Source organism: Primulina eburnea, chromosome 13 (assembly GCF_022965805.1).
Source record: "Primulina eburnea isolate SZY01 chromosome 13, ASM2296580v1, whole genome shotgun sequence".
Taxonomy (NCBI): domain Eukaryota; kingdom Viridiplantae; phylum Streptophyta; class Magnoliopsida; order Lamiales; family Gesneriaceae; genus Primulina; species Primulina eburnea.
In genome coordinates, this window is record NC_133113.1 from 29328360 (window position 1) to 29347583 (window position 19224).

The window sequence follows — 19224 nt, forward strand, 5'->3', positions numbered from 1 at the left end:
GAGGAGTTTTTTTTTACCCTAGCGTTAACATGTTTGATTGTTATATGTCTTTTGTATTGATCATGTAATTGTGTTTGCATTGTTTATGTGATTTGTTTGTTTGCACAAAGAAAAGAGAAAACAAAATCAAATATCCAACAAAAACGGTTATTTTTCAATTTTTTATTGTTGAGATATTTTGTTAATTTTTAAACACATAATGCATGTTTTCTGCTTGCTTAGATTACTTAGTTTGAAGTGACTTAGAAAATATTAAAAAGATTGAAATATTTATTCGTTTTTACCTTATGTCTCATAATATCAAGATATAACATTTTTTATTTATTGGGGCAAATGTATTTTCAAACTTCTGTCTATAAATCAATATTTAAATTTTTTACGACATTATTATATTCTCTAATCAATTTTTTTTACTTAAATTGATAGAAGGCATTTTAATTTGAGTTTTTATGTTCTTGCTTATATTATTTTTGTAATATTATTTATCATGAAAATAATAGGTGAACTACAAAATTTGGTAGGTCTAAGAGTCCTCTGGTGAACGACAAATATGGATAAATTATTAAAATATATAATATCCAGTAGATTTTTGACATGCGATTTTGCTCTAATTCAATGATTATGCATGATTATAAATTTTAATTATATCACAAGTTAACGCATGCTTTGTTGTTGCTAGATATATTTAGTCAATAGTCTAATATGTTTCTATGGTTTAAGAAAAATTGTGTGACTTTGTATTATATTATTACGGCTACTTTTCTAAATGGTTTTATTATGATTTCAAGGCACCATTTTTCATGTGTTTTTTAAAGAAGTGAAATGAATATCTATAAAACGATGACATTAATAAGGCTTCTTCTCTTTATTTGAAAAAAATATTGGAAAATTTATACAAATTGTGAATAATATGAGTTAATATTTAATTTGAGAGTGATTTATGGTTTTTATTGCACGTATATACTTCAATTTTTTTGTTATTGTACTAAATAAATTATTTTTAACCTTTGAGTTATAATTTTTTTCTTATCGAGGTTGTTTGTGTTATGATTTTTTTATTCGTTTTGATTAGTATTGTTGGCGGTAATTAATTTTTCTGATATTATATCATGTGTCTTGTTGTTTATATAAAAATAAATATGAGAGTACATCAATCAAAGCTACGTATTTTGAGTCTTCTGTTCTACGAAGAGAATAGTAAATGGTTTCTGTGAATTATATAATTTCTTGGTTTTTCATACATATAATCTACGAAATGCGTCAAATTTTGAACAAAAAAGTTTTGACAAACATAGTTGATGAAAAAAAAGACATGTTAAATAAAAAAATAATGTTGTGTATTACTATGTTGGGTGCGATAATTGTCCCTGCTTGGTAGAGCGGTCGAACCGTGGTGCTTGAGCTGCTGTGCGGTTTAAAAGATTTGAGTTGCACAATTACTACTAGCTATAGCTTTTGGTAAAACGACAAGCGATCGGTCTTACAATTGGTATCAGAGGCAAGGTCACGGGTTCGATTCCCATTGATTGCAAGGAGTGCAATTATTGGGAGGAAGATTGTTGGATGCAATAATTGTCCTTGCTTGCTTGAGCGGCCGAACTGTGGTGCTTGAGCTGCTGCGCGATTTAAAAGATTTGAGTTGCACCATTACTACTAGCTATAGCTTTTGGTAAAGCGGCAAGCGTTCGGTCCTACATACTATGTCCTAATTTCTGTATGATATAATTCAAGCACATTTTTTTATAGATATTTGAAATTATGTCTAATTAAGTAACATGAAACATATACATATATATTAAATCATATTTAAAGCAAAATGTTAAGATCAAGAATGATTCAAATTTAAATTTCAACGAAACATAATGAAGAAGGAATTGAAAATTTGTATGTGTACGTTAAGTGTTATATAATGATTATGTTGCTACTTCATGGTTGTGCGACATATGAATGTCATATAAAATGTCAATATTTCTCAATAAAGTAGTTTTTTTCAAAAAGAAAAAAATTATTCATTTAGAAAAAGAAATACATGAAAAACAAATTGTGCATAATTCTCATTCTATTTATAATGGTATGAGAACAATTCTAAAACTTTGTTGACACAATATAACAGATCAATTATGTGCATTTTATTGAGACATTGAGTCAGTTTCACTTTATTTTCTCCAATATTATCTCGATATATTTCGAGGTGATACGATATTGTTTTTGTCTCTTTTTTTAGTCAAAGTGTCTAACTAGCTAATTTATAACATATATGATGGTAGCATAGAAAAATCCTCGTCAAATAAATTCACTTAACAAAATATTGAAATTCAAATAAAATTCTATAATATTTCATCAAATTAATTTTGACTATCATAAAATACTCATTAAATCTAAATGGTTATATTATTAGATGAGATATTGAATAAGACAAATACTTTGACATATATTTGAATGATATCTCATATGCATATCTTAATAACATTATTCGTATCTCTTCTCAAGCTTTTTAAAATACAATAATTAATTTTGTATAACGTTCCACAAGATATAAAATATTATAAAACAAAATATAAACTCAATAGAAAAAAATTTGTTTTGTTTCAATGAATAATATAATATTATGTTCTAAACGCAACAAATGAGATTGAAACTATATCATCACTATGACATGATGCTCGCAATCATTATTTCAAAGCTTCCAAAAAATGACGATCAAGATGACTTTCTTGAATTGTGTCAAATTAAATGAGGACACAATTCTAAGATATAGCCATTTGAAAAAATTCAAGTATTTTTCTCACACTGATTGAGAAATAGTTGTTAAAAATTTATTAACCTTACAGCTATATGTTGATAATATGATACTAAATATATAAAAATGATATCACAAATATCACAATATTTGAAGAAGGTGCAACACCATTCATTGGTTATGTTGTTGAAGAATATATAGGTTATAAATACTTTTAGTCACAAGTGAAAACTTATCATGAGTAAAAGCATTTTTTCTTAGGAGTTATAGTTGATTATTGTCAAAAGCTGAAAAATCATTTAACAACAAAAAAATAGTCGGAAAAATAAGATTATCAAATAAAAACAATATAGAAAATCGAAAAAATGTCGTGATAAAGAAGCAAACTACGAGCATGTCAGATCCCGGATAAGGATTGTAAATAACATATTAGATGTTAAAGACGATCAGATACTTGTTGAGCATATCAAAATAATTATATTTATATTATAACAAACTACGACAAAGAGCTGTTGAGTTGTCAAAATCAACCAAGAAGCATATTGGAAAGTGTGTCAAGTGGATAAGATACTTTCTCTGATTTATATACCGTCTATGGTCATGATTTTTTTATTTTTTATGGGTTAGTTTGTTTCAGTTGATAAATGTTAATAACCATGTTTTAATTCATTTAAATATTATTAAAATTTCGTACATATATTTTCAGTAGTTTAGTTTTTTACGTGCACGTGCATTTTTCTAATAAATATAAATATGCACAACGGTGAGGGAATGTTGCAGTTTTGTCAGAATCAAAGCAGGAGTTGATCATGTAATAATGCTGCTGACCTAGCTTTCTCCGAAGCCGGCTAACTAATCTGTGAAAATCTCGTGGTTCTCCCTCTTCCGCTTCCAATTTCTCACTTTCTGGTGTTTTTCTCTGGATTGTTGCTACCCACTTGAGTAATTTTCCCGAATATCCTTATTTCAGGCTGAAATTTCATCAAGAACCAGCATTCAAGAATCACCATTCATTTTCCTTGTTCAGGTGATATTCTCAGTTCTAATTTCAATTCCATGGAGTCCAATCCCACTTCCCCAAATTCAATTCCAATTTATTCCAATTTTATTTCGCCATTTGAGGACTCTCCCGAGAAGATTGAATCCAAATCTTCAACAAGGAAGCCCCTTAGTTTGTGGCCCGGAATGTACCACTCACCTGTCACAAGTACCCTTTGGGAAACAAGGTCTAAGATATTTGAAAGGCTTCTCGATCCTCCGCTTGATGCTCCCCCGCAGAGTGAATTGCTCACAAAAAAACCATCACAGAGCAGAATGACTATTCTGTACAATTTCTCTAGTGATTATACGCTGAGAGAGCAATATAGGGATCCTTGGAATGAGGTCAGAATTGGGAAGTTGCTTGAAGATCTTGATGCTCTTGCAGGAACCATATCTGTCAAGGTAAAATGCTTTCAAGATAGTTTCTTTTTTTTCAGTATGTTTATATTCGATGTTTGTACTCAGCCTTGCATCTGGATGGTGTTTATATTCGATGTTTGTACTCAGCCTTGCATAGGAATAACCTTGTTTATGAGAAGGGTGTTAGGCTGGAGTAGAAACAACGTTCTTTGTTTTGTTTTGAAATCTTTCATTTCTTCCTTGTGTGATATAGCACTGTTCAGATGATGATAGCACTACTAGACCGCTCTATCTGGTGACTGCTTCTGTTGACAAAATGGTGCTAAAGAAGCCAATTTTTGTTGACGTTGATCTGAATTTATCTGGTGCTGTAATTTGGGTTGGCCGGTCTTCAATTGAGATTCAGCTCGATGTGACTCAGCCCGGCGCTGGTACTTTATTTTCTTGCCGATACCAGTTTTGTCTTCAAATTATTCCCTTGATTCTATTATCCACATCTGCCTGACTTGGAACGGGTCGAGCAGCAATCACTGTCCTGTTGTCCGTGTGGTTGTGTATGTGAGTTGACTATCAAAATATTGTGCTTAGGTTGCTTTGCTATGGAAAATATTTGTCACACCGCTAACACCTGAGTGTAGCTTTTGGTATTAATGACAAATGTTTGGTCTTAAAATTGATATCAAATTGCACATTGATTAAAATAGGTCGTTTAGGCCGTGATTAAAATTTTTGAGTAATATAGTGACAAATACACGATCTCACGGAATGTCTAGTCCGACCCAAAAGCGAGGATAAAGCTGAAAGCTTGAAGTTCTGCCAAAGTGATATTAATTAAGATAGACTTGTTCACAACTTTAACTAAAAGAAGTTATTCTTCACTGTAATAGCTGAAGACACCGATTCAGTTGCCTTGACCGCAAACTTTATTTTTGTGGCTCGTGATTACAAGACGGGTAAAGCTGCTCCTGTGAATCGACTAGCACCAGAAACAGAACAAGAGAAGTTGCTCTATGAGGCTGCGGAAATAAGAAGCGAACTGAGAAAAAATAAGTTAAATGGTGATAAAAAAGTTAGTGAAAACGGAGAGGTGAACAGATTCAAAGCATTACTAGCTGAGGGACGCATCTTCTGTGACATGGCCAGCCTTGGCAGACAGAAACTGCATTCTTCTTAGAGATACTCGCCTCGAGAACTCTTTAATTTGTCAGCCACAGCAAAGAAACATTCATGGTAGGATCTTTGGAGGGTTTCTGATGCTCCGAGCATTCGAATTAGCTTTTTCAACATGCTATGTGTTTGCTGGAGTGATGCCATCCTTTATGGAAGTTGATCATGTTGATTTTTTGAAACCGGTACGAGTATATGGTTATATCTATTTGATTTTTTACAGATACTAAAATTCAGTAACATGTAAAGATCAAGTAATTTATCATGCCAAATGCTACAATAGTCGTTCAACGGCTAATCAATTGTCATTTTGATGAACAACACAGGTGGATGTCGGAGACTTCTTACGTTTCAAATCATGTGTATTGTACACAGAATTCCAGGATTCGGATCGGCCCCTAATCCACGTAGAAGTTGTCGCTCATGTTACGAGGCCTGAATTCAGGTCTAGTGAGGTATCTCTCTTACACTAAATACGGAAAACAAATATTTTCTAAATTTTGATCTCGTTTAACGACAATCTGCGCATGCATATACGAAACACGCACGTTATATTCAAATATGACTTAGATGTACAAAAAAGAGGTGGCTGGTCTTCTGGCTTGGCCGGTCTCACTGGAGCACTCGCTCTAATGAATGTAACGTGCCCCTACCTTCCCTGAAAAATAAACTGCGGTTGTAAGAGACCTCTACCTTCCCTGAAAAATAACGTGCCCCTACCTTCCCTATTGTTCGAGTGATTGTTGCCTTGGCAAAAATGGATTCAAAACGAACCCGGATCCATTTATAGTAATTAAAGAAATGGCAACTCCCCGTTCCCTTGTCAAAGACTTGGTTGGATGTGGGATCTACAAATGCATAAGTATACTCCTGAAAGATAAGTGCATGGGTACCGGTCCGTGGGGTGAAGAAAACTGGTCGCGGTCACGAATAAAAAAAATAAAAGACAGTTTCATTATGGTGGTATACCAGCCTCTTGTTCTGGAACTTCCAGTTCCAATTAAAAATATATCCATTGGTTGCTAATATGCTTCATTTGAATTCTTATCGATATTAATTGACATGCTTCGTACTTTTGATAAATAGGTGTCTAACAGGTTTTACTTCACATTCACCGTTCGTCCAGAGGCGAAGGCAATGATGAATAATGGTCATAGGATTCGAAAGGTGGTTCCGGCGACAGAGGAGGAGGCACACAGAATCGCCGAGCGAGTTGACGCTGATTTATTGTAGCCGTTCCAACAGATGAACCTCATTGCAAAATTAGAGTACAGGTTCAATATAAATTTGATGAAAGGAGGAAATATGATTTTATATCTAATCTTATTGTTGAAAAACAAAGTACATATCTGAATACGAACATCAAACACTCTTCAAAGAATCGAATTCCCCCACTCATTTTGGTATGTTGGATAAATCATTGTTATTTTCGTATGAGTGAAATAAACGTAACTCGTATATATTCAATATTTTAAAATTTCAGCAACTATAAGGAGTGAGACAACTATCACATACTGCTCTGGGCTCCCGCGATGCTAATCACTTTGTGAAATGTAGTTTAGAATATTGGGCAGGATAGTTCTGGGATTCATTTCCCTTCTACTTGCAACAAGCTACAAATTTTGAAATTTTGCATCGCGAAAGAAATTTCTACCCCAGTGCTAAATGAAACATAACCCCGTGCTATTTGAAATGGGTCAGATCAAATGAATCTCTCCGTTCTAAAGCTCGTCATGCATGATTAAAATCTCTTTATTCTCATTCAGGGGTTCCCCCGTGGATCGATGTTCACTCTCCTGAAAAATTTGTTTAAAATATCCTAAATTCATATTCATCGTCACCAAACATGTTTGTCACATACACGATCCATCCTTGTGTGATAACGTATTCACGTACCATTTGACTACTCGAAAAGACCATCACAAACAGTTCAATAAGAAAGCCAATTCTGGACTTGCACCGAAAACTTCAACCCTCTGTGACCACACATTCAATCATGTTTATGGACAACTGTTTCTCTACTATCATTGGCGATAACATTTTCCATTTCAGAGAAGCTCATTGTGCAATTTTCTTATTGATCAACAAGATGTAATAATTACATGTGTATGCTAGAGGCGAGCTGGAGGTATATGTGCAGTCCATATATATTTCATCATACAGAAAGAAAAGTTATAATGTACCATTTAGCTGTTAGAACAGCCACCGTGGAGATGAATGGACTGCACTTTGCCTTGGTCTGTTTTGTTGCTCCAAATTGTTCCGCTTCTTCATTATTGAAGAAACCGTTGGGCTAAAGTAGTCGTTGCTTCTCTGAGAAGTTGTCACTTGAGAATAAACATGCCTTCCTTGCATAAAGCTTCTGTGCTTTTCCAGCATTGCCCCACAGGCAACTAAATTTTTCGGCATTGGCCCCCATCGGTTGTAGTTGACACAACTTTGGCTCCTCCCTACTTGATAAAACATTCCTTCTCTAGGACTGGTATAGTTACGGCTTTCAGCCGTTTCGGCAGAGTACATGGTCGTTTCTCCTTCGCTGCTGTATTCATGCAGTGCTTCTGGTATCTCAATGGGCGAAGAACTTGATTGGATATCACTATGGGCAACCCCGTTGACTGACCCAGTTGATTCAGCGTCTACCATGGGGCTGGATGGTCCTACATCATGAAGCCGTTGTCCTTCGGGTGGTAGCTGAGTTAAGTTTTTGGCATAATTTTGATCACAGTTGGCCAGCACTTTTCTTGATGGTTGAGGTGAGAGTGAAGCTTTAACAGTTCTAGGTGGAAAATTGATGTCCAAAAGCTGAATCTGAGTGACATCCTTTTGCTTCACTGGGAACGAAGTTAGCACTGGGGACTCGTAAATAGCCGGAGTTGGAATCCCCTGGATATGAGTTGCAACTTGTGGGTCACCAGTTAAAGTCGAGGATGTTGGTGTCCCCATGTTTTCACCTTCAGCTGCCTTAAAAACTCGTCGCATTGTGAATGATGGACAAGAATGCTCACTTTTCTGACCAGTAGACATCAACCGTATCAAAGGTAACTTAGGTTTGTTCAGTTCATCAAAGTTACCTTCCCAGTGCTGGTTTAACCAATCACAGATGATCGGGATAGGGATACCAAATTGCATGGGCACATCTTTCTTCCATGATGAAGTTGAAGAAGTTGAAGTAGAAGAGGATTTAGTGTTTGGTGATGTTGCAAGCTTCATAGGATCACAAACCATGAAAGCGAGATTTCCATGAATATCAAAACCAGCAGAGCCCGCACTCCAAGTCACTCCATCGGTTGACAGCTTTATCAGATTGTCTGTAGCTATAACCACCTTGCCTTCACCCACAGCCAACTCCTGTTTCTCCGTATATCCTAAAAGATAAACCATGCTTCCCAGTTCCAAATTTGACTTTGAACAAGTTTTCAAGTAGTGAGGCTGTGCTTGTGCATTCGACTCTCCATCTAGGGCATCAAGCCCTACAATTGCCAGATCAAGAACAGAGCTCGTAATAAAGAATCTGGAAAAATTAAAAAAAAATTAGGACATGCATCGGATGAGTTTATGCTCCTTTTTTAACAAAAAAAAATATCACATCCAATCACACATTGAGAAGACAGGGAAATTCACTTCTGTGTGACTAGCCACTAGAAAATCATGATTTATATCACAGGATTGTCAATCAAGGTAAAAAATAATCCAAGGAGCTGTTCCTCGACTTACAGTTCCAAAAAATCAAATAAAACCGTGTCCTACGACATTCCAAATACGCAGAATTTGACGTACCCTTTGGAGCCAAAAAAGGAATTAGAGTAAAATATGATGTTTACAGGTGAACAGGCCATTATAGAGTATAAATGGCACCATATGATCTTGTTTGCCAATTCCATAAGGGGAAAAGTGAAGCTAGTGACTTTGTTTAAAGCTAGAGGCCATTCTTAGACATGAAAGTGCCAGGATTCATCCTCCCCAGTCCCCACCACAACTAATCACTAATGATATAAAATACTTCACACCAACTGTTACTTTCAATAATATTTGAAGTTTTGTCGTGATACAATATACAAGCTGTTACATGATTCCTAATTTATAGAATTGGAGCCTTAGATAGAAAATATCTTTCTTTGAATATAATCGAAACAAGGACTCGATTGTGTAACGATGAGTCTACAAAAGAATACTTATCCAAAGGGTATGATCCCTTTTTGAACGGATCATATCAGAGAACAATTCACAAAAGTCCTTTACCATCAATCCTTAAAAAACTTCGATAGACAATTTCTTCCATATGTTAGAAGACAACCTTAGATGCATTCAAAGCACGTCATTGATGAAGCTTCATCTCTCTCAACCACCAATAAAGAAATATTTGTTGTGGTGGTAACATAGGACAACCACAACCAACAAGAAATGAATGAAGGCTAGCCAACCACCTTCCTAGTGAGATTCTCCCAATTTCTACTGAAGGATGGTGGATCCAAAAGTGGACACCTCTCTGGTTGATATAATTCAAAATTCGCTGAAATTTCAACTTACCAGGGAGAACAATGTTTCTTTCTCCATAGAAAACTTTTCGGAACATTTGGAATACACCTCATAGACCTGTTATACCTCAAGATTCAGGGTGGGATGATTTAGAGACCATGGGTTATAGCGATATTAGCAACTGTAACAAGCCTAGAACACATGGTGAGAGACATAGCACAAACATACATGTTATTGGGTCTAGGACTCTAGGCCCCCAATTTCCAGAGCCACGTTAGAATTTAGGTTCCGCCTAACTCGAAAAGCCAGATCAGAGACCTACAAAGGGTGAAGCTTTTCCGGCATCTACCTCCTCGTTTCTAAGACTTGTACCAACATGCTTTTGCTATCACAATCATCCATTTAATAAATTTTTTTTTACATAAAGTTACCCTGGAACTCAGTAGTTAACTTCATATGTCTATTTCTTGGTATTTTAAGTTGAAAAAAAGGAAATTTACGTGTTTCGTACACCTGTATCACACACTCACGAATCTAATCAAGTTCAAACATCTTATGAACCAACTTTATCGCAATGACAGTAACAATGAAAATAATAGCAGGCTACATCGGAGAACTGAATATCAATTAACTCGACAGTTAACTGGTGAGTCCATTATCAGTACATTTCCGATTAAAAAAAAGGCGTTCTTCCCACTTAAAATTGACATACTTTTTCGCCAATAATAACTGTTGAAAAGCAACTATCTTCATTCAAACCTAAAAAGGCAAATTCTACCAGATCCAAAATCAACACCAGGCTCCCAACAATTGACACAACACAAAAAACTTCATTTACCCATCAAAATTTAGTGATTCTTGAAACTTCCCCAGATTTCATCAACCATCTCTCGGCAAACATCAAACAACATAAATCCCTCACAAGTCACACATAGAGCACATGCATTCATCTCTAGCTCAACACAGACCCAAAGCCAAAAAGAAAGAACGAAAACGACATTCTAAACTGACCTATGAGGAAAAAGGCTAGCGGCAAATCCATTCTGGAAACTAATGTCGGCGGTCTCCGCAGCGGCGACGGAGGGGAGATTAGCGTGGGTGGTGAGAAGCAGATTCCGGTGGATCAAGAATCCGGTGCCTCCTCCGTGGATTCTTGCCATTGCCATCGCCTTACCGGAGAAAATAGCAGCCTTCATTCTCTCCGACTTGCCACCTCCGCTGCAGAAACACCAGGAATCCCCCAAAACCCTCATTCTGTCTTCTATTCCGCAGATTTTAGGAGATGAAATAGGCCAATATTGTTAGATCCAAAACGTGGAGCAGGAAATGGAAGCTCATTTCCAGTTAACTTTTTCTCTCACCTTGAAAATGTACTTAGCAGTGAGCCATAACTAAAGAAAATAGCTGGGAAAGAACACATCTTTATCGTTCAAAAAACCCAACAAAAAAAATTAATAAAAAATATCTTTATATATAAGCATGAGCATATACTAATATTTGGAGTGAGTGATCTCCCACCGATCCATTCGATCTGACACTCCACAGGTTTTCCTCAGTAATTTCAATGTCAACAAAAATAAAGATTGAATCTTTAATTCAAAACAGTTGTTTTAGCCATTATTTTGCACATATATGATACATACATATATCATGTCATTTCAATCTAGCATGAATATTATATTCTAAATACCTTGTTATATTCAAATTAAAAAATAAATTGTATGATTTTGAAGGAAATTGGGACAAAAGAGTAAGAATGGGGATGGCCGCATGTTCTATTCATCCAAATGTATGATTATAATGATTGGAGTGAGGAACAAGCTGGACCAGGCGATCATGTGATTGTAATATCAAGTCCTTTTTTTGTGCATACTCCATGTGAACAAAAATAAAAGATAATTATTTATTACTTATATATAGTATGATTTTGATTCACAATGGACAATTATCTATGTAGAAATAGCACTTTTAAATCTTTATGGTAAAGATTATTAAGGTTGTTTTTTTTTTAAACCAATTTTTCCAAGTGAAAAATGGGAAATGAACTAGGCACATAATCCATAGGAATACAAGTAGATTCAATATCCACGAGTGTCCAAATTTATTTTATATCTATAATGTGTTATTTAACGCTATAAACACATTATTTACATTAAAAAAAACTCGACGAAAAATAATTTTTTCTGATATTGGTATCCCTTCGTCTGGCACTTAAATGCGTATTCGTCTTGATTTTCTGGATTGGAATGTTATGCTTTGCAGAAACTAACGCAGGTGGGGACTTTGGAGAAGTGTTGCGAAAAGGAGGAAGTCAGCAGAGAGAGTTTGATTATTTTAAGCTCGCGCTTCAGTGGCCTGGCACATTTTGCCGCAAGACCCCCCGTTGTTGTTCCTCCAATGGCTGTTGCCGAGGGTACTTTTTTATTTTCTCGCTGTGCTATTAGATACTGTGCAAGTCTCAGGTGTTTCGCTGGTTGTGGTTTTATGGGATCCAATTCTTGATCAATTTTAAAAATTGAAGTTGATGCATGTGGATAAAGGATCATTTAATCTAACCCATAATTTTACTATTTTTTCAAGGAAATGGGTTAGATTAAATGATCTCCCTTTGTTCCAAGTTCACTTCAGCCTCGTGAAACTATTTATTCGTCTATGCTTTGAAATGTCAAATTAACGTAATGTTCCTCTTGACGCGATTCGTTAAACTTGCTTCTTTCATATGCTAATATCTTTCATTTTCGTTTCATAACGAATATGTGGAGTGTGGACTTTATAGGTCTCAATACGTCAACTGGTGCGGTCCCTTAGAAGCTTGTATTGGCTTCAGAAACTAAGTCGAGATTATCGTCTACCACGTATTTGGAGATGGAAATGTCATCTATAGTGTATAATGTTCATATTCAAAGTTACCACATAATGTAGTGGATAAGAAGCTTTGATCTTGTATCCCTGCTTAAACCTTTAGGTTTAGTTAGATGGAAAATAATCAGTGAAATACCTACGAGTATATCCAGTATCCGTATCCGTATCTTGTATTCTAGAGGGCTTCATTTTTTACTTTTACCAAATATTTACCGTCAACAACATATGGACACTTATTTTGGGAATTACCTCACGCCTTTTCATTTTTTGACCGTTACCAACTGCAGATTTCAACATTGCATGATGACCTTAATAAGTACTGGCCATCTCTAAGCCGTGGTTCTTCATCAAACTGCCATGGTGGAAAAGGATTATTTTGGGAACATGAGGTTTTCAGTTGTCTGTGTTTTTTAATTCCAGGCGAGTTGATTTATTACATGGAACTTATTAATATTATTTTCTTTTGCCTTTACCATATTTTGATCGGGACGACACTGATGACAGTGGGGTAAACATCATTTTCATGGTCTTTAATCGTTCATGCCGGAGAACTGCAACGACATTTTAATGTTTTAAATACACTTAATCTGCCGGATATGTTAGTGTTAACTTCTTTATTCCTTGTTTTAAAGAAAAAGACGGAACTTATTCCTCTGCAGTTCCCGGAAATGAATATGACTACTTTGTTAAGGCACTTAACATGTATTTCCATTATAATGTTTCGGTAAGGGATGATTTCATTGAATCACTCATTTTATCTGTAAACTTCCTTACATTGTTCGTGTGGTTTTGCAAAAAGGTACCGTTTTCTGTTGTGGAATATATGAGAACCTAGGGTGGTTGTGTTGCCTCTTTTCGTTCTTCCCTTTTTCTAAAAATTTAATCGAAGATTCTTATTTTTATAAAGTGAAAATGATACATCTGCATCTTTTGAGTTAAATATGAGTTGAAGAGGCAGGAAAAATGTAATACCCTTAGTTTTGGGATATGCTATGTTGATTTTTTTTTTTTTTTTTTTTTTTTTGTAGATGACTGATAAAATTGCATTGTTCTTGTCTTGATTATAAATGATAGTTGTACTGTATAAAAAGTTTTAAGCTTTTTTGTATCTTCATAATTATGTTTATGGGTAAACGGAATGTTTTGTGAGCTTATTCACTTTCAGAAAACAATTTCATTCAAGTTAACTGAAAAGATTTCGGGAGTGGGTGGACTACTAAACCATCACATGTGAAAGTTGGCACCGTTTTCTGTTCTTATGGTCTGCTCTGGTTACTTAGATTCTTAGAGTGAAAATGAATTAATTATTAGTGTCTTTCATCCGTTACTTATTTTTCTTTGCTTGTTTCATTGGCCACTCAGGTGGTGTGTAATGTTCAATTTTGGCGAACATGATTTATGGGCTTCATTGATGCAGCGAGCTTGTTTTTTGGGGGTGCTATTTGGGTTGCTACATACGCAGTCGTCGTCGTGTTTGATATCTTCAAATACTCTATTTCCACTTTGAAGGGAAATAAGATTTCGTTCTTAAATGATATATTTTATTTATTTCCGTAATAGAGTTTTCTTTGTTGATTTGATTGAGCAAATATTTAATATGATTTTGCATTCCTTAGATAATGAGATCTTAATTCAAGAGATATGGTATTAGTATTTAAAAAGAGTTTATTCCTAATAAAACTCCTACTTTCCTTTTGTTTTAGGTTTCCTTGTGGAGATTCTTCACCTATAAATAAAAGGAAAAGGTCATCGATATAGGCGGCTTTGATATCGATCATACATACACACACGAAGGAGAGATTTGCAGAGTAAAAAGTGTTCTCGAAGCCGTTACTGTTTGAAGTGGTGATTCCTGTGTTGCGCTGAATGTTGCCAACATTTATAGACAACATCCGTAACGATGTTGACTAAAGTTTGCGTCTGAGTGATAGTGGTTTCCTGGGATCTAGTTTTGCTTTCTTGTTTTAGTTTTTATTCTGGTTATTTGTTTTTAGAAAGCTTTATTTTCTCAACTTGTTGAGGAAATTGATTTTTGTCATAATCACTAGTGTTAGTTTTTTTTGTAAACAATTGATTTTTCTAGTGATTAATTTTTGCCATAAGGCACCGCACAAGTATTTATACTTGTGCATATTTAATCTCGTTCATCTATTTATTTCGGGTCAATTTGTGTTATAAAAGTTAATTTTCCGCTGCATGTAGATGTTGTAACATCTGGCACAACATTTAGTTATGACAAAACACAAATTTACTATTTTTAATCTTATTCTGATATTTTCATTATTTTGGATATCTGTCGGACAAAATAATCCTTACAAGTGGTATCGGAGCCTTCTCTTGATATACTAAGTGCTGATTCTGGTTTTTGTTTTTGTTTGACAGAACTAATCAAATGGACACTTCGTTTGCAAGCGCAGCACTTCGACCACCAGTTCTCGATGGCACCAATTATAGCCTATGAAAGGTCAAAATAAGGTACTACATAAAATCTCTAGATGAACGTGCATGGCAGCGTGTCATCAATGGATGAACTCCACCAGTCATGTTAGATGAAGAAGGTGACAAACGGCCAAAACCTGAAACTGACTGAACTGCTGATGAAGTGCAAAATTCTAACCAAAACTCAAAGGCATTAAATACTATATTCACATCGGTTGACATAAACATGTTTAGTTTGATCACAAACTGTACTTCAGCTAAAAGTGCATGGGATATCCTCCAAAGTCATTGTGAAGGGTCTGAGAGTGTGCGACGAACCAGATTAAGGATGCTTACTTCCAAATTCAAGATGATGAGGATGGAAGAATCTGATAACATATTCGAGTACGATCGCCGACTACGAGAAATTGTTAATGAGGCATTCAGTGTTGGAGAGTCTATCTCAATGAGCGTCTAGTTAGCAAAGTCCTCCGTTCTTTGCCTGAAAGATTCAACATAAAAATTTGCGCAATAGATGAGGCCAATGACACTTCTAAGATGGCATTGGAGGACCTTATCAGTTCATTACGTACTTTCGAAATGAACCTGGACATGGAGAAGAAGGATAAAGGAAGACAATTGCACTCCAAGCTTCAAATGACTCCTACAATGAACTCCTTCAAATATTTCAAGAAGTCAATGATTCTGATCTCTGCGAGGATTCTATCTCATTTATCACAAAAAAATTTGGTGATTACTTGAAAAGAATTCGAGACAAGAAGAAAGATGCACAATCATCTAAACTCTCTAGTCTTCCTACACCTGAAAAGTAACAAAGTTTCTCTGCCAAGCAACAATTTCAACCAAGGAATGAAGGCAAGGGACAATACAATTCAAAAAGGTATGATTCGGTACAGTGTAGAGAGTGCAAGGGCTTTGGACACTATGCCAATGAATGTGCTAACCGATTGCGAAAAAACAAAGGCTACAATGTGTCTCTAAGCGATGAAGAATCCGGTGTTGAGGAGAAATCCACTGATGAAGAAAATCAAACCTCCTTGAATGCACTGTTTACAGAAAATCGCTGGCTGCAGGTGAACCCTTCAGGTGTTGCCCTAGGTGTTGCCACATCTGGCCGCAACATCTGCAAAAATTCAGTATGTTTAAAATCCACAACGTCTGGAAATTTGAGCGGAGATGATGAATCAGAAGCTGATTGTGAAGAACTCACTCTGGAGAGTGTGCAAAAGCTTTATGAAGAGCTGTTCGAATATTGGACCAAAAGAAACAAGTTGAACTCAAGCCTCATGAAAAAGAATGTTGAACTAAAAACCGTAGTTGCCAAACTTGAAGTAATTTTGAGCAAAAAGGATCTGGAACTTGGTAAGACCAAAGAAGAACTTCAAAAGGCAACTGAAACCTTGTCCAAGTTTAACTCAAGCACATCCAAGCTTGAATCCATACTTTTGATGGGAAGAGATGACAAGAAAGGCTTAGGGTTCAAAGACAGTGTATTTGAGATAGGAGAATCCTCCAAGCCCACTGTTTTCGTGAAGGGAAAAGCTGACACCTCTCCTCAACCACAATCCAATTCACCAATCAAAAGTTCTTCATCAAAAAGACAACCTGCTGCACAAATTTCTAAGAAACGAAAACGCAGGTATGTATGTCATTACTGCTTTGAGCCTGGTCATATCAGGCCCTACTGTTTTAAACTCAGGGATGATCGCTTGAATCAAAAGTCTAGTTGGATGTTGCCCCGAATGTGGTCCAACATTTCTCACAACACCTCCCACTATCGACCTACAGTAAGACAAATTTGGGTCCCAAAAGTAAAAACTCACTATAATGTTGTCTATACTTCATTGAAAATTAATACTGCAGGTCATTGGTACTTTGATATTGGAAGCTCACGCCACATGACAGGTTCAAGAGAACATCTCATCGATTAAAGAAGACGTCGACATGGGCTATGCACAATTAGTTATTGGCCCTGCTGGGAGTGGAAAGGTTAGGCACCTTGAAGAAAATTTGGATGATTGGCTGACAGAAGAGTTAGATAACTACTTGGCTGATGACTATCTAGTTTTTGACTTCCCAGGTTACTCATATTATGATATTCTAGTGTCCTCCGTATTATCTGTCCTGAAGCATTTCATTTCTAAAAATATAATATTTTTATCAAATTTTAGTTTAAATTATTTATGAATTGTGTTGGACATGGAAGTGTTTCCTGGGATAATGTTGTTTCTAATCTTTTTGATTGAGAAATTCATCTTGGCAAAATATTGAAGTACTTTCCTCATGTCGTCATCCAAAGAAGTGGAATAAGTTGTCAAAAAGGAACATATGTACGGAATGCATTTAAGTATCACACTCGACATAGCTTGTTTGGAATACCATTGTATTTGCGCTACCAGCTGCATGGTTTGCCATCATTTACTCTTTTGTATACAGAGTTATATCAGAAAGAAAATTCTGTTATTATTTTTTACCAATCATCTTTCTTTTGAGTTGGTTTCGCAGCCTTTGCAAAATAGTTTACCCATTTGAAGTCTGTGAATCATCACTCCGTTCATTTCAAATTGACTTGATTTTGGCTGTTCTGCATTTCATTTTCTTGCTGGCAGAAACCACTGTCGACGTCTTGGCAGCAATGCTTACCAGTACAATGTCTTGATAGTCATTTATCAAAAATATTGACATGTGGTGGTTGAAATGCTATTAAGTTCAAATCCCTTAGGTTCCTTGGCATAGCCCTTCAGAATCTCAGATTTTGTAATTGCTGCTGGGTGCTCTCTTGATCCTATTGAAAGCAGACTATGATTTCCAATTCTGTACTTAATTGACATTCTTTCTATGTTCTTTCCCTTCATTAGTATGAGAAAATTTTGATTAAATTTCTGACTTGTAATGTAGTCAATCACTAAAATATTTCAAAATGATAACGGGGAATCATTTATTATCAGTAAACATCTATATGACCTGACTCTATGTATGCCGATCTTTTAATTGTTCTTATATAACAGGTCAGATAGAGCTCTTCTCCTATGTTCCTGTGCTGAAAAACTTTGTGGAGCATTTAAGGCGAAAAAATTTCAATATATGTGTTGTATACTTACTCGATTCTCAGGTATTTACATTTGTAATTTAACCCATCTACTGCCATGCCTGTCCACTTATGCAGACTGAAATTCTGTGTTTATCATTAGTTTATTACAGATGTAACCAAGTTTATAAGTGGTTGCATGACTTCACTTTCTGTCATGGTTCAACTGGAGCTACCTCATGTCAATATTCTCTCCAAAATGGACCTTGTGACGAACAAGAGATATTGAAAAGTCAGTGCTCTTTTACATTACAAAGAACTCTTTTTCATATTATTTTGTCTTTGAATTTTTACCATGATTTTGTTTCCTTTAGTTATTTGAACCCAGAACCACAGACACTGCTGGCAGAGTTAAACCAGCGCATGGCTCCACAGTACGATCCCTTTCTTAATCAACAATATATCCTTTGTTTCGCCCAAGAAATAAAAATGGTTCTGGTGTTGAATGAAAGAAATGATTAGGTAATTAGACGTGGTCTTGAAGATAGTGACTTCTGATGGTGCCGTTGCCATTTCTGTTAGTATATTTTGTCTGTCAGGTATGCATGTCTATAAAATATATTTGTATATTTCTATGTTTTTGCATAAGTATCAATGCATATTGTCCCCATCAAGTATTTATACAACTCCATTTATTATTTACCTAACTATATTCTTAAAAATCGCTTCTACTTCCTTGGATCAGGTTGATCAGTATAGTATGGTGAACTTTTTTCCCCTTGACCTGAGAAAAGAGAGCAGGTATGTGGCCAACTTTTCCTGCATTGTTGATAGGAATTTTCAAATTTAAAATGAGGTTCTGTGTTATGACTAACTTAATCATGATAAAGATACCAAACCTTGATTCCGTCTCACCTCTTTCAAACTACATTATTAGTAGTTGCCTCCAGTCCTCAACTTGTAATCGTATAAGTTGACATGAATGAAGGGTGAATTTCTACGGGATATATCGAAAATTTATTCTACTTTTTTTGTGTCCTTTTTTGTCTCTTGTTTGCTTCATAAGCAAAAGAGGCCTTAATTAAGGACATTTTTTTTACAAAGGCTTGCT

General features: G+C 35.5%; 2 protein-coding genes across 2 annotated transcripts; one reads left to right on the top strand and one right to left on the bottom strand.

The window, feature by feature from the left end:
* Positions 1 to 3490: 3490 nt before the first annotated feature.
* LOC140808804 (acyl-coenzyme A thioesterase 2, chloroplastic-like) lies at positions 3491 to 6715 on the top strand. The gene is given in 7 exon segments (XM_073166075.1): positions 3491 to 3613; positions 3711 to 4183; positions 4395 to 4572; positions 5029 to 5279; positions 5281 to 5493; positions 5635 to 5763; positions 6395 to 6715. Coding segments are annotated over 6 exon segments (1305 nt in total). The 5' UTR covers positions 3491 to 3613; positions 3711 to 3796; the 3' UTR covers positions 6542 to 6715.
* A 641-nt stretch (positions 6716 to 7356) lies between these two features.
* LOC140808805 (uncharacterized) lies at positions 7357 to 11501 on the bottom strand. The gene is made up of 2 exons (XM_073166077.1): positions 10796 to 11501; positions 7357 to 8819 (listed from the first exon to the last, which is right to left on the bottom strand). The coding sequence occupies exons 1-2, from the start codon at positions 11035 to 11037 to the stop codon at positions 7502 to 7504; spliced, it is 1560 nt and encodes a 519-aa protein (XP_073022178.1). The 5' UTR covers positions 11038 to 11501; the 3' UTR covers positions 7357 to 7501.
* Positions 11502 to 19224: the final 7723 nt, after the last annotated feature.